The sequence below is a fragment of the Bufo gargarizans genome, chromosome 10, assembly GCF_014858855.1.
Source record: "Bufo gargarizans isolate SCDJY-AF-19 chromosome 10, ASM1485885v1, whole genome shotgun sequence".
Classification (NCBI taxonomy): Eukaryota; Metazoa; Chordata; class Amphibia; order Anura; family Bufonidae; genus Bufo; species Bufo gargarizans.
In genome coordinates, this window is record NC_058089.1 from 17,690,617 (window position 1) to 17,706,824 (window position 16,208).

Consider the following 16,208-nt stretch of genomic DNA (forward strand, 5'->3'; position numbering starts at 1 on the left):
AGAAAACATCCAGACACGACACGTGGGTGCGCCGACTCCCTGGGACATGCCAAGCCCTAGGTGGGAACCCCGCAGTCAAACACTACTGTCCTCTCCTGCTCCCCAAAACCAGTAACATGCTTTCGGGCCACCAATTATGCCAAGTATATGAGTAGAACCTGAGCCAGTGACGTTCTTTACATGTTCCACAATCAGGGCTGTGGAGTGGAAGGTGTGCGGACACCGGCTAAAAAGACTAACAACTATTAGGGTCCATTCACACGGATCCGCAATACACCCGGCCGGCACCCCCATAGAAATGCCTATGCGGAGAGCACATAGTGTGCTCTCTGCATCCATTCAGTCCCCCATAGAAAATGAATGGGTCCGCACAATTGCGGAACGGGTGCGGACATGTGATTGGAGCCTTAATATTGCGTAATTTATTTATTTTTATATAAATTTAGAAAATGTTAATCAGAAATATAATTTTACGTTCTATCAATCTAGGAATTTCTGAAATTGTATTCCAATAAATATGGTTTAAAGTGGCACTCTGCTTTCAGTAAACTTTTATAGAGACATATCAGAAGTTTTGACGGGTGGAGGTCTGAGTGCTGAGACCCCCACCGATCTCGAGAACAATGAATGAGGAGCTGTATGAATCCATGTGAGGTTCAGGGCTGGTTCTGGCTTTGTTAGTAAGAGGTTGTCATGTAGAGAAAGTTAATACAAGGCTCTTACTAACGTATTGTGATTGTCCATGTTGCCTCCTTTGCCCCATCCCATTATACACTGCTCATATTCAGGGGTTACGACCACACTCCAATCCAGCAGCAGTGGTCGTGCTTGCCCACTATACAAAAAAAAAAAAAAAAACAAAGCACCAGCCTGTGTGCGCTCCCATAGTCCTGGCCGCCAGAGAGGCCGGCACTTTTTTCTATAGCGTGCAAGCACGACCACCACTACTGGATTGCAGGGTGGTCGTAACCATGAAAACAAGCAGTGTATAATGTGATGGAAAGGAGGCAATATGGACAATCACAATACTTTAGTAAGTGGCTTGTATTAACTTTCTCTACATGATAAATGCCACTTGCTGAAGTGAGACGACCCCTTTAATCATAACATAACCCCTTTAAGTTTATCTAACTAGACGATTACTTGCCCGATGTCACCATTTTACTACTGGAAATTTGGTCAGAACCGACTCCTGTTCAAAATCCACAATTATCCAAACCAGTTACGGCGCCACTCTTGTCCGTAGGCTGTGTACGGAATTGCAGCGCAGTCCTATTCCACTGAATGGCGTTGAGCTGCAATATCAGACACGGCCTGTGGACACTTGAGGCGCCGTTTCGGGAAGACATTAGTCCTATTTTTCTAAACTCAAACCATTTCTTTAAGGTTCCAGTTTCGACCTCAGCAGCGCAACCCTAAACCTCCGTCCACGCCAGATCACTACTTCCTCCCCCTCACCGTCTAATCATTATTACAGACAGAACAACGGTCTCATTGTGCAGGACGGGCCACGTCAGGCTGCCAGGAATTTATTGGCGATCTGAATGGCAGAGAAAGCGGGGGGGGACTACTGGGACGCAACCAACACAAGACTGGCGGTCCCATGTCCCCCGTTCGAATAGAGTGGCGGTCAATCACGCATGCCACCGCTCCATTCAACCTATGGGACTGCCAGAGACAGCCAAGTTATGGTCATCTTCGGCAGTCCCATAAAATTGAGATTATTTTTTTAATGCAAATTAGGGTTTCAGTGCCCTAAGGGGTGTGGCCAGCACTGGGAAGCTACGGAGATTGGTCCAGTACGGAAGCCCTATTTGCATAAATAATAAAAAAGGCTCTTATGTTGGGAACACCATAAACGATTTTCACAAGACTGGTATTGTTTTAAATCAGCAGAATCAACCCTAGCAGACAGCATGCCTGGTTTAATAGGGTTGATCCTGGTGAAGGTGCACTTTAAGGAAAATTATTGATCTTATTCTCCATTTTCTTTGGGATTTTTCTGCAGGAAATGTATTTATTTATTTATTTTTTGGGGGGGGGGGCAGTAATATAGAAAAAAAAAAAAAAGTTTTTTGCATTTTCAATTTATAACGAGAGTGATCCTTTTACATCATGGAGTAACTACAATTACAGAGATAAATATCTAAAGCTCATTTTTTATATTATGTTTTTACTACTTCTGCACAACAATAGCACGTCAGGCAGAAAATGCCGCCACACTGCGAGAGACAGAACGTAATATATTTTCCTTTAAAAGGTGGAAGAATTTTTTTTTTCAATGGTACCATTTTGGAATACACGGGAATTATAGATTATGTTCGATCCGAATTTCAGGAAAAATTTGATTCACCACGAAGCTGAATTTCCTCGCGCTTAGTGGTAACGAATCAATTTTTCCTTAAATGGCAGTAATAAAAAAATAAAAAATAAAAATTACTTACCACATTCATTTACTTGCAGAGACGGCCTCTCCGCTAGCAAATGGATAAGGCGAGTATTTTTTATTTTTATTTTTTTACCACTGATTAACCCCTGAAAGCCCTCAATGTTAATGTCAGATATCGTGATCAGCGATGAACGCAGCATCTGAGGGGTGAAAAAACAGGGAAGGGGGGGGGGGGTCCCCATCATTGTGCCCGCTACATACAATGGAATGCGATTCATGACGAAGTAATTAATCACGAATCAAATTTCTTTGTGAAATTCATTGAGGCCTATTGCAAATGACCGTATGGCTTTTTCAGTATTTTGCGGTCCGCAAAAAACGGATTCGCAAAAATTACGGATGACGTCTGTGTGCATTAGTTATTTTTTTTCGAAACGGAACAGCTGGCCCCTGATAGAACAGTACTATCCTTGTCCGTAATGCGGACAATAATAGGTCATGTATGTTCTATCTTTGAACAGAACGGAAAAGGAATGCCTACGGGGTAGGGGGGCCATAGGCTCCTGCCTGCGGGGGGGCATGGGCTCCTGTTCTTGTGATCTGAGAGGGTCCAAGTAGTCGTCCCCCCACTGATTATAAATGGATCCTATGTATAAGTCCTAAGTTGTTATTCTGGGACTTATTAGGCCTTTAGCATTTGTCCTCCAAGATGCAAGGAGCTGCAGTACCTGACACAGGTGTCTATGTGAACAGGCTGCTGTGCGGCAGGACACACCCGCCAATACTGTGCGACTGATCATGCCGCCATTGGCCAACGCGGGTGGGTTTGTCCTGTCCATTCGGCCTTACCGCCCCCAAAAACACATAAGGGAGGGTTGCCGTAGATAAAACACTGATGGCCTATCCTGTCTCCAGCGAGTGAGATGATGAATTTGTCATATTTTATGTACAAGTATTGACTGCGCTGTGCTTCCTGCGCAGCCATTCCTCACCACTGACAGGATGCATATGGACACTGCTGCCGTCTAGATAGAATTATTACGGGCAGCTGCTGTTCAGAGATTACCCCGGTCACATAACAGGTCCCTGGGCGCCCTTCAATGAGAGCCATTTATTTACTGCATTGCTGACGACCTCAGGGCTGGACACCGGCATCCTGCGGCTCTACGTCGGCGTCCTGCGGCTCTACGTCAACTACTGGCTGTGTGCACACAGGTCGAGTCCAGAGCGGATTTTCAGCAAATAATGCGCATTTTGATGCAAAATCGATAGGATCAATTCTGCAGGTCTTACCGATTACACGATCTGCACTGCAAAGGGTGAAATCTGCAGTGAACGCCTGTAAGGGTATATGCACATGGTGTGCGTTAGGTGCAAATATGCGGAAAGTCCTTCAGCGCCAGCTACCGTGTAGATTTAGAAAACGGCAGCATATCACCTGTTTGTGCAGATTTTCAGTGAAGATTTCATGCTTTGCAATGGAAAGTCCTGGGGCAAATCTGCATCAAAAACCGTTGCAAAATCGGAAAGTAACATACGGCGAAAACCAACCGAAAATCCGCGCAGGAAAAATTCACATACAATGCTGTTGCGAAGCTACAATTACCAGCATGCTCCATTTATTTCTATGAGAGTTCACAGAAGAGCAGAGCAAGTATGCATGCTGGGAGTTGTAGTTTCACAACAGTTGGAGTGCCGTAGGGTGCCCACAAGGCGTGGTTTTTCCACTTGGAATATCTGCTGCGTAAGGCCTCACACATACACCTGATCGTATCTTGCAATAGTGTCTGGCGTGGAGATCTGATTTTTTTTTTGTTGCAAAAGTCGCAGATCATAAATGAGACCTAAAGGTGTTCTCATCTGAAATCCTGACCACTCCACTTCTAAGGCCCCATTCACACGACCGTATTTTTGATTTACATCCGATCCGCATTTTTTGGCAGATTGCATGCAGACCAATGCATTGCAGACAGTGCGCCGCCCACCTCCGTACATCCGTTCTGCGGCCCCGCAAAAAAAGTCAGAACATGTCTTATACTTGTCCGTTTTGCAAACAAGAATAGGCATTGCTACAATGGGTCTGCAAAACAAAAAACAAAAAAACAAAAAAAACGGATGCAACACGGACATCATCCGTATTTTTGTGGACTGTAAAATACATACGGTCACATGAGTGCACCCTAAATGCAGCAAGTCTCAAAGGTCGCAATAATATGCAGCAGATATTGCATGCAGGCATTATTTGCAACTTTCTTACACCGCAAAACTGGCACCGTAGATTTGATAAATGACCCCATGATCCACACCGTGTGCAGGTAACCCCACCCCGTCCATGCGTACTGGCCAGGGTGGGGTGTAATTTTCCACCTCTGCTATATACACATTACACAATTGTGGAGATACGACATAGGTGCAGACTATCACACAAGGTCTGGAGACGCGCCGTCCTACATCGATGCTGCCAGCGCACACAGTAACGTGACAATGACTCAGGGTCCCGGGCTCGTTCCAACTTTACAGGATCAGCACTTTCCACCCCCCCTTTCCGCAGACCACCACATGTTATGTGCAAAGCTTAACCCCTCACATTCCAGAGAGAGCGGAGGAACGCAGGGCACAGGTCTGTACACGACAAGGAAGGTGAAACCGGGAAATAGTGATCCGTCACGCCCTGTGCAGGCGACACTTCCACATTCCCTGACCTCTCCTGCTCCATACACACACAGCCCCTGTAGAGGTGGCACCTCCAACGCCCATCGTCACCGCTGGGAAACAGCAATACGGGATCAGTCACCAGCAATAACCTGGGTGAAATCAGGGTAAACAGCAGAGCGAAGGAGAGGAATTCCTAAACACGTGTACACAAGTGCTAGTGTTAATATGAAAATCGCAAGGTCACTGTCCTCCATAGAAAAACGCCTTGAAGGGAAACCATCGTGCACCACCGCAACAAGGGGAATTGATAAAATTAGTGCAAAGTAAAAAAAAAAAAAAAAAAACTGCAGTTGTCTATCGCAACCAGACTGGAAATGATGTAGTGCTATAGGGAACGGCACTAATGCACTTGCATTCATTTTGATAAATGTCCCTCACTGCATCCGGATTGAAATCGGGTTCTCAGTTTAGGGTATATTCACTAGCGGGGGGGGAAGGGGGGGCACCATTGCCGCACCCCGAAAAATGCATGAAAGCAACAGCGATGTGAAGCCGGCAGAGGAATCATAGACTGGATGCAGTTGTAGCAAACAGCCAGATGCGAGAAGCGCTCTCTGTCTGTCTGCGTTTTCTGCACCACAACGATTTGCACTCCCTGAAAGCAAAGAGATCCTGAGCGCCACTTCTATTCAGGGATCTACGTAAAGGCAAGGGCTACGCGGCGGCATGCGTCGCACGGTAAAAGCGGTACAACTACATTGCGGCATGTCGCACGCCATTTTTTGTGATGATAGTCAGTGGCGTCACACTGCTACATGCTGGGATTGCACGGTGACAGTGGCACAGAAATCCAAGCTGGACGGATTGTCTGCGACTGTTGAGTCGCAGTTTGCAGCATGTCAACGTGCAACACCAGTGACTATAATTAAAAAACGTTGCGCCACTTTTCTGCGACGCGTAGTCCTTGCCTAATACCGCCACATGTCTCCAGTGTGACCGGGTCTACTTCCAGCTACAGATAGGTGTGTACCCACAGGATGGCATATACTTGCGCCTGGGCCTGAGGGGACAGGTTACCTTTGGTCCACATGCGGATTTGGGGCGGAATCTTCAAGGAAATTCGTGCTGTATTTTTGCAAGTCCACCAGTGCCCCGTGTGCAGGGAACCTAACGGTGCTGTCCATCCGGGAAAAAGGCTAAAAATGAAAAAAGCAGCACTACTCGCCGATTCCCCGCCGCTCACCGTCGTCCTGACACACAGGAAATGCCTGCTGCGGCAACCGACTTGCAAATAAGGCACTTCTTGTGTTTGTTGACGACGAGACCCAGGAAGCGGCGGGGGTCAGTCAACAATTAACCCATTCTGAGCCATTTGCCAAATAAATTTTCCCCACTGGATGACTCCCTTTAACTACATGGACCCTTTTACTGTGCCCCCCAAAAAAAAACACACCCCCATGGTTCCTCCATTTAAACAGCACAATTCATTCAAATGAAGGGTCCAGAAGAAAAATGCACGCAACGGATGCCCTACGGACGTCCCACTACGTCTTTGTTTTGCGGACGCAGATGGGAGCGGACACCTTCTGAATCAAGCCTAAAGTGAACTGGCCAAATTTACCCTTACAGACCGCTGACACCACAGTACAGGTGAAAAGGTATCAAGTCCATATGCACCAAGGTTGTCAGAAGCATACCGGGAAAAAAACTATTCCGAATGATATCATAGGGAGGAAAAAAAAAAAGAAAAAAGATGCCAAGTGTCCGCTGGGTGTTGCCATGTTAGGGAAGTGTCCAAAACCCCTCCCCACTTATCTTGCCTGCGATTACTGTGCATGCGCCTCTCTCCGACAGGTATATTCCAGACAGCGGCACAGGATCCGGAACGCACAGCGCAAGAACAACATTTATAGGACAGGAAAGACGACCTAAGAGAAGAGGGGAGGGGGGGGGCTGCGAGAGATTACACGCCAACATCAGGACTCTTCTCTGCCAAGGCAACGCCCAGCGGACACTTTGCGGCTAATTTACATACAACTTGAAGCAGAATTAAAACACTTTTTCAGAAATATACGAGAAGTTATCCGAGACGGGAAGAAGTGTAGAGGCAGCTACAGGGTACACGGGGGTCTACGATAATAGAAAGATATAGATGTGGTATAAAAGGGGGGTTCAGAAATGGTGGGGGTGGTGAAGAGTACGTGTCAATGGTGCAATGAAAGGGGGCGGATTCTGGAGATCATAGATATAATGAATGTGGTGATGGGGTTAATATAGGAGGTGGGATGGAGGGTGAGGGGCAACACTGGACTATGGTGACAGGGGGGTTAATATGGAGGTGGGATGGAGCGTGGGGGGCAACACTGGACTATGGTGACAAGGGGTTAATATGGAGGGTGGGGGGAAGCACTGGACTATGATGACGGGGGGGTTAATATGGAGGTGGGATGGAGGGTGGAGGGGCAGCACTGGACTATGGTGACAGGGGGTTAATATGGAGGTGGGATAGAGGGTGGGGGGCAGCACTGGATTATGGTGACAGGGGGGTTAATATGGAGGTGGGATAGAGGGTGGGGGGCAGCACTGGATGATGGTGACAAGGGGTTAATATGGAGGTGGGATGGAGGGTGGGGGGCAACACTGGACTATGGTGACAGGGGGGTTAATATGGAGGTGGGATGGAGCGTGGGGGGGGCAGCACTGGACTATGGTGACAGAGGGTTAATATGGAGGTGGGATGGAGCGTGGGGGGGCAGCACTGGACTATGGTGACAGAGGGTTAATATGGAGGTGGGATGGAGCGTGGGGGGGCAGCACTGGACTATGGTGACAGAGGGTTAATATGGAGGTGGGATGGAGCGTGGGGGGGGCAGCACTGGACTATGGTGACAGAGGGTTAATATGGAGGGTGGGGGCAACACTGGACTATGATGACGGGGGGTTAATATGGAGGTGGGGTGGAGGGGCAGCACTGGACTATGGTGACAGGGGGGTTAATATGGAGGTGGGATAGAGGGTGGGGGGCAGCACTGGATTATGGTGACGGGGGTTAATATGGAGGTGGGATGGAGGGTGGGGGGGCAGCACTGGATTATGGTGACAGGGGGTTAATATGGAGGTGGGATGGAGGGTGGGGGCAACACTGGATTATGGTGACAGGGGGTTAATATGGAGGTGGGATGGAGGGTGGGGGCAGCACTGGATTATGGTGACAGGGGGTTAATATGGAGTTGGGATGGAGGGTGGGGGCAACACTGGATTATGGTGACAGGGGGTTAATATGGAGGTGGGATGGAGGGTGGGGGCAGCACTGGATTATGGTGACAGGGGGTTAATATGGAGGTGGGATGGAGGGTGGGGGGCAACACTGGATTATGGTGACAGGGGGTTAATATGGAGGTGGGGGGGCAGCACTGGATTATGGTGACAGGGGGTTAATATGGAGGTGGGATAGAGGGTGGGGGGCAGCACTGGATTATGGTGACAGGGGGGTTAATATGGAGGTGGGATGGAGGCAACACTGGATTATGGTGACAGGGGGTTAATATGGAGGTGGGGGGGCAGCACTGGATTTTGGTGACAGGGGGTTAATATGGAGGTGGGGGGGGGGCAGCACTGGATTATGGTGACGGGTTAACATGGAGGGTGGGGGAAGCCCTTGAAGGAGAAGTGGGGATGAGAGAAGATTTAGAAGGACGGAGAAGGCCCGGGAGACGCACTGCCGCTCTGCCCGCTCCCTGCTCACCCTGCTCCCGGTCGCGGCTCCGCTCTGGACTGGACTCTGAGGAAGGAGGGCTCTGGGTGTCGGTATCCCGCTTCCTGTCTCTCCCGATCTGACGTCACCAGAGTCACGTGATCACCGAGATCCCTGCTCTCTTCCCTGAGCGCAATGATCACGTGATGCCTGGAATGTTACTGTGCAATTAGCGCTAGGTAGAGCCGCAGCCCCTGTGTGAGTGTGCGCAGTGTGTATGTGTGCTGTATGTAGTGTGTGCGCAGTGTGTATGTGTGCTGTATGTAGTGTGTGCGCAGTGTGTATGTGTGCTGTATGTAGTGTGTGCGCAGTGTGTATGTGTGCTGTATGTAGTGTGTGCGCAGTGTGTATGTGTGCTGTATGTAGTGTGTGCGCAGTGTGTATGTGTGCTGTATGTAGTGTGTGCGCAGTGTGTATGTGTGCTGTATGTAGTGTGTGCGCAGTGTGTATGTGTGCTGTATGTAGTGTGAGTGTGCTGTATGTAGTGTGTGCGCAGTGTGTATGTGTGCTGTATGTAGTGTGTGCGCAGTGTGTATGTGTGCTTTATGTAGTGTGTGCGCAGTGTGTATGTGTGCTGTATGTAGTGTGTGCGCAGTGTGTATGTGTGCTGTATGTAGTGTGTGCGCAGTGTGTGTGTGTATATGTACTGTATACGCAGTGTGTATGTGTGCTGTATGTACTGTGTGCGCAGTGTGTGTGTATATGTACTGTATGCGCAGTGTGTATGTGTGCTGTATGTACTGTGTGCGCAGTGTGTATATGTGCTGTATGTACTGTATGCGCAGTGTGTATGTGTGCTGTATGTAGTGTGTGCGCAGTGTGTATGTGTGCTGTATGTAGTGTGTGTGGTATGTGTGCGGTATGTAGTGTGTGTGTAGTGTATATGTGCTGTATGTATATGTACTGTATGTAGTGTGTGTATGTATATGTGCTGTATGTACTGTGTGCGCAGTGTGTGTGTATATGTACTGTATGCGCAGTGTGTATGTGTGCTGTATGTACTGTGTGCGCAGTGTGTATATGTGCTGTATGCGCAGTGTGTATGTGTGCTGTATGTAGTGTGTGCGCAGTGTGTATGTGTGCTGTATGTGTGCTGTATGTAGTGTGTGTATGTATATGTGCTGTATGTACTGTGTGCGCAGTGTGTGTATATGTACTGTATGCGCAGTGTGTATGTGTGCTGTATGTACTGTGTGCGCAGTGTGTGTGTATATGTACTGTATGCGCAGTGTGTATGTGTGCTGTATGTACTGTGTGCGCAGTGTGTATATGTGCTGTATGCGCAGTGTGTATGTGTGCTGTATGTACTGTGTGCGCAGTGTGTATATGTGCTGTATGCGCAGTGTGTATGTGTGCTGTATGTAGTGTGTGCGCAGTGTGTATGTGTGCTGTATGTAGTGTGTATGTGTGCTGTATGTAGTGTGTGTGGTATGTGTGCGGTATGTAGTGTGTGTGTAGTGTATATGTACTGTATGTAGTGTGTGTATGTATATGTGCTGTATGTACTGTGTGCGCAGTGTGTATGTATATGTACTGTATGTAGTGTGTGCGCAGTGTGTGTATATGTACTGTATTTATGAACTGTGTATGTATGAAGTGTATGTATATAGTAACATAAGGCCGAAAAAAGACATTTGTCCATCCAGTTCGGCCTGTCATCCTGCAAGTTGATCCAGAGGAAGGCAAAAAAACAACCCTGTGAGGTAGAAGCCAATTTTCCCCACTTTAGGGGAATAAAAAATTCCTTCCCGACTCCAATCAGGCAGCAGAATAACTCCCTGGATACGTACTGTATGTAGTGTGGACTGAAATCCCCCCAAAAAAATATATAAATAAAATCAGTTCAAAATGATAGGTTATTGGCTCATTGGTAGCGATGAAGCCAATATGGAAGACACTCGTGATCTCTGGAAGTTAATGGGTTAAAGGGGTTGTCCAAGATTAAATGACCCAGGCTTATTTCATACCAGCGATGTGGAATGAGTCCAGGCGTCTCCTGTGGCCAAGTCTTGTCTGCAATTGCGTTCAGGGTCTCAGTTTTTTCTGCGCACATTCAATTCGTTTTTGATGCGTTTTTCACAAGCATGAAAAACCTAAAGAACAGGTGCCTGCACACATATCGGAATACGTGCGGTTTTTCCATGCGGATTCCCATACGAAAATAAATAAATCGCAGTGTAGAACAGTGCCAGCAATTAGAGAAACCTCATGGACACGTTGCAGATGTTGCGCGCAAATAGTGACCTGCGGATCTAGAAATTATATTTGCAGTTTTAGCTGCAGATTTCACCCTTTTCGAATGAAGGCAAAAACTGTGGCAAATCCACACTGAAAACCGGTTAGAAATTGTGTTTTTTTTGGTCCGGTTTGTGTGCGTCTACTGCGTGTTCACCCAGACCAGTGTGCAGGTACCTACCCCCCCCCCCCCCCCAGCAACCATCAGTGAAAACACATTGGATCCAGATTCTGTTTTTCACGCAGGTTCCAGTCACTTCGATGGGTCCAGAGCTGCGCGAAACACACACAATATAGAACGTGCCGCGATTTTTCCTGAACGCAGAAATGATGCCTGAAAAACGTGCACAGACCCATTGAGATGAGTGGGTCAGGATTCAGTCCGGACCGTGTGTGTTCACTACAAATATAGTATCTGAACGGCAAGACTCGCTTGTGTGAAAGAGGTCAGCATTAGAAAGCCTGTGTGGCCGTACCATGGTTGCCCCACCTGAGCTGCTGCAGCACCTCATGGTAGACACCTCAGCTGCTGCAGAACATCATAATTAGGGATGAGCAAATAGACTTCAGATGAAACATCCGAAGTCGATTCGCATAAAACTTGGTTTCAATACGGTACGGAGTGAGCGCTCAGTACAGTAATAGAATGTATTGGCTCCGATGAGTCGAAGTTCGCGAGACTTCGTGCAATAAGTAAAGAAATTTGTACTGTAAAAAAAAAAACATTTCCCGAACTCGGGTTCGGTTCCACTTGAACTGAACCAGAGTTCGGAAAATGTTTTTTTACAGTATAAATCAGTTTCTGAAATTATGCGAAGTCTCGCGAACTTCGGCTCATCAGAGCCAATACATTCTAATACTGTACTGAATACGGCACTGAAAACAAAGTAAGTCAATGGTGACGGATCTGTTTTTTAGGAGCCTAAAATAACGGATCCGTCACCTATTGACTTTCAATGTATGTAGTGACGGATCCGTTTTTTTTTTTTTTCAAGTTTAGAATTCACACAACCGGACCATAACGGAACGGATGCCTCCTGATGTGCAAAATCAAAACGGATCCGTTGAATTCCGGTATTGAGATCCTCTGCCGCATCTCAATACTGGAATTACAAACGCAAGTGTGAAAGTAGCCGAATGCCTATGATGGGTCTTAAAGCCGCCCTCCAATGCAGATACAATTTTAGACTTTTGATGGGGAATCAGATATAACATCACCTTGTGACCGTTTTTTTGCACCTTTCTGCTGTTGATCGTCGAAAAATATAACTGGAGTTTAAAGGGAATTTCCTGGAGTTCAATATGGATGGGCTGCCTTCAGGTGAGGTCATCAATATCTGACTGGTGGGGGACCGATACCCGGTACTCCCACCGATCATCTGTTTGAAGAGACTGCAGCCTCTTTCTAGGCCAGGGATGGCCAACCTGAGGCTCTCCAGCTGTTGCAAAACTACAACTCCCAGCATGCCCAGACAGCCTACAGCTAGGCCTGGTGGGAGTTGAAGTTTTACAACAGCTGGAGAGCCGCAGGTTGGCCATGCCTGTCCTAGGCCATGTGACATCACGTTCATCGGTCACATGGCCTATTTGCAGCTCAGTCCCATTCAAGTGAAAAGTCCCAGGCTGCAATACCAAGCACAACCAGTATACAATGCATGGCGCTGTGTTCATCGGCCTCTTCTCACAGTTGATCGTTAAGGGTGCCCGGCGTCAGACTCCCTCCTGAGGATAGGCCATCAATATTGTATTTCCGGAAAACCCCTTTAATAAATTGTTCCACACTTCATCTACTGATGTTGTAAAATTCTTCATTCTATTCCAGGTCAGTTCTGGATTATCAGATTTTTTTTTTTTTTATACTCGCTGTACACACAAAACCATAATTTTTCACCACATTTTTTTTATTGGCAGTGGAAAATGCTTCAGTATTTTATTGAAAGAAAGCAATAAATAATACTGTGATAAAAATAGTCCAAAAAGTCCGGAGACTGTACATATATTGTTACATCATCAGAAAGTACACAAACAGGATTAGAAAACAAAAAAACAGCAACAATGTAACAAGGAATCCAAATTTATACATGAAAAAAAAAAAAAAAAAGTAAAAGTTACCAAGACAGTTTATAGAACGTCAACGGCAATAAATAATACATCAGGATTTCCAACACAACTGATTCGTAGTCAGGTTTTAAATTTTTATTTTTTTTACACTTTGAGCATGACATTTAAAGGTGGGGGGGGGGGGGGGGATAAGAAATCCACAGGATCATGAGCTAAGGCTCGGGGGCCACATCTAATCACGCCACATTACCACGTCAGGACATCAATGAGTCCCTATAGTAATCAAGGGCGACCTTACGACCAATGCAAAAAAAAAATCCAATCAGGACATATTTTTGCAATGGTCGTCATTAAAAATTGGATTGCGATACCTCCGAATGACCAGATGTGGCCGTCCAGCCTCAGCCTTGTCCTGATCGTTTCCTTCGGGAACAAACACAACTGGACTTCAGAGGACAATGAAAAAGATAAGGCCTTTAGTATAAAACAGGCTGTGCAGCGACAACCTACAATATCGGGCAGGAGAATTTTAATTGGTCCTTACAGGTCCCCTGGACTGCTACATAGCCCCGCCTTATAAATATTATATAGTGTCCTTAGGAGCGGGCAGATGAAGCCAGGGGACACAAGATCTCCTTAAAAGGTGGTTTAAGATGAGAAAAATGGTCCATTTCTATGCTAGAAACAGCGCCACGCCGGTCCGCAGGCTTCATGTGGTATTACAGCTCAGCCTCATTCAAAGGGGTATTTTAAAGCCAGCGCGGCTTCAGATTTTTATTCTTTATACTGAGCGGTATTTCAAAGCCATTGATGGCTAGCCCTAGACTGAAATGGCCATTGTTTGCTGAGGCCAGAGGTAGTCGGAGTTACAGAAACAGCGGACTGCGCTATGCTTTTTCCGTAACTCCCATAGACGTGAACTGAAGCTATGGAAAAAGCGGATCACAGGACGGCTGCTTCTGCCACACCACCCACCTCTGACCGCCACTTACGATGGGTGTCCCAACCACAGCCACGAACTTCTTTAAAAGGGAAGTTGAATCATCTCATACATTGGGGGCACATCGCTAGGGTATGCCCCAAATGTCCGATAGGTGCGGATCCCACCTCTACGAGCCGCACCTATCTATAGGATGGAGCCCACAAAGGGAAGGAAGGCTCACAGCGCATGCCTGCCCAACCTCCATTAATTTCTATGGGAGTGCCGAAAATAGCCGAGAAGTACGCTCAGTTATTTTCGGAAGTCCCACTGAAATGAATGGGAGGCGCACCACACAAGCGCGGACACCGTTCCATTCGCTTCTATGGGTCGGCAGTTCCAAAGGAATGAATGGAGGGCGACGGTGCATACGCTGTGTGCTCTCCTTAACTTTGCGGACTCCGTCCTAAAGATAGGTGAGGGTCCCAGAGGTGGGACCCGCACCTATCAGACATTAAGGGCATATCTTAGGGATGTGTCCCCAATGTAGGAGATGACACAACCCCTTTAAGTCCCTGGGTCAAAGCTGCAGAATCAGGCACAGTCCACAGACAAGAGTGTCGCTGTTTTAAGTATAAAAGTTCTCTTTTTTTTTTTTTTTTCAATCCTATACGACACCTTAAATTTTTTTTTTTTCTAACATTTTTTAGAAAATGCTTTTATGGCTTTATTCTGATATGACAGTACATAAAAAAAAGCGCTAAAACAGTTAACCCAACGTAAGAAAAATGTACATGCCCCCTTAAAGTCCGACCAGGAGAAGAAAAAAAAGCGAAGCAACGTAGACTGAGTAAATCATTCTAAGGATTGTGGAAGGCTGGGGACACTTCACAATCTGGTACCAGGTTAATGATATCAATAGATTTTCTCGATGTTCTAAGACTGTACAAATACAATAAAAATAAAAAAAATTACACAAAAACTTTCCCGTCAGGCTCATTATGAAATATACCCATAAATTACAATACTAGAATCATTTACAAAGCCCCCTGGTGATTAGCAGGGACTCACGCGGAGTTACAGTACATTCAGTAAGGTGGTCGAGGGGAAAACCGCGGACAAATAGGGGGATGAACGAGGACACAGAGGAAACATGGAAAATGGACGACAGGAAAAATCCTCTCGCGGGAGTGAACAGAAATAGGACAAAACGGTTAAAATTCTAAAATATTTCTCCTATCTATAATTTTACTCGCTAATTTAAAAACTCTGTATTAAAATATCTCAAAAAGTGTCTGGACAGCTTGATTTGTACGGAGAACTCGGCCAGGTCTGGAAATGTGGAATCAAGATGGATTCAGATGTTGCATATTCATCTGTAGAAGTAATGAGGGTAAACTGCAGGGAAAAAGAGAAGAGAAAAAAAATAAGAGACCTGAGACAAAGGGCACAAGAGCTACGGATCACAAATTATTAAAGGGCGTGTATACTTGTGCAACCATTTTTTTTTCCTTTGCTCCAATGCATCTAAAATAAAAATTGAAGCAACTTCGAAAATCATCTTCTTCAAATTCTATTGCAAGGGTCAACAACCTTCGGCACTTCTGCTGTTGGGAAACTACAACTCCCAGCATGCTCCATTCACTTCTTTGAGAGTTCTGAGAACAGCCAAGCAAGTGTGCATGCTGGGAGTCGTAGTTTCACCACAGCTGGAGTGGCGAAGGTTGCTGACCCCTGTTCTATTGTGTACACGCAGACCAATGTTTGCATGATTACAGACTACAAACAAACCCTGATCCTGCCGTCATGTGTTACTTTACCTTCGAGGATCAGACGATGCACGGGGTCTGCGTGTAGCCTGTAACTTTGGAGACCTATAGGTCTTCATAGGTGCTGTATGCATTAAATAATAGATCTGCACTCCTCAACATTGAAACTGCAGCAACATAATGGACAAGCCGAAAGGTCGTGCAAATTGACAAAGTAGCAGGTGTCGCTAAGCTCTACGGATGATCAAATTTTCAAGCACCTAGCTCCAATCTGTGGATGTGGGAGGGGTGCAAGAGCCAGACTGAAAGCAAAGGTTTTTTTTCTTAGTCACATGTCGTGGTCACAGGTCGTGTGGGATGATTGTGCGACGCCTCCTATTCGTCGATGTGCCAGTTATCGCCACATGTCACAAACTGAGAGGGACA

General features: G+C 46.5%; 2 protein-coding genes across 13 annotated transcripts in view; both read right to left on the reverse strand.

Annotated features, from left to right (window-relative positions):
• Nucleotides 1–8,905, reverse strand: part of CTTN (cortactin) — a 36,778-nt gene extending 27,873 nt beyond the window's left edge. For 2 of the 4 annotated variants that reach the window (XM_044271069.1, XM_044271066.1), the window contains exon 1: nucleotides 8,790–8,904. The gene's annotated coding sequence lies outside the window, so the exon portion shown is untranslated. Of the gene's footprint in view, nucleotides 1–8,789 lie in introns of all 4 variants that reach the window. The other 2 variants (XM_044271067.1, XM_044271068.1) reach the window with 2 other exon arrangements.
• Nucleotides 8,906–12,913: 4,008 nt separating this feature from the next.
• The window catches only part of PPFIA1 (PTPRF interacting protein alpha 1), a 66,786-nt gene continuing 63,491 nt past the window's right edge, over nucleotides 12,914–16,208 (reverse strand). For all 9 annotated transcript variants that reach the window (XM_044270831.1, XM_044270829.1, XM_044270832.1 and 6 more), the window contains one exon: nucleotides 12,914–15,411. In XM_044270831.1, coding sequence (XP_044126766.1) covers nucleotides 15,386–15,411 — 26 coding nt within the window. In that variant the 3' untranslated portion in view covers nucleotides 12,914–15,385. The remainder of the gene's footprint in view (nucleotides 15,412–16,208) is intronic.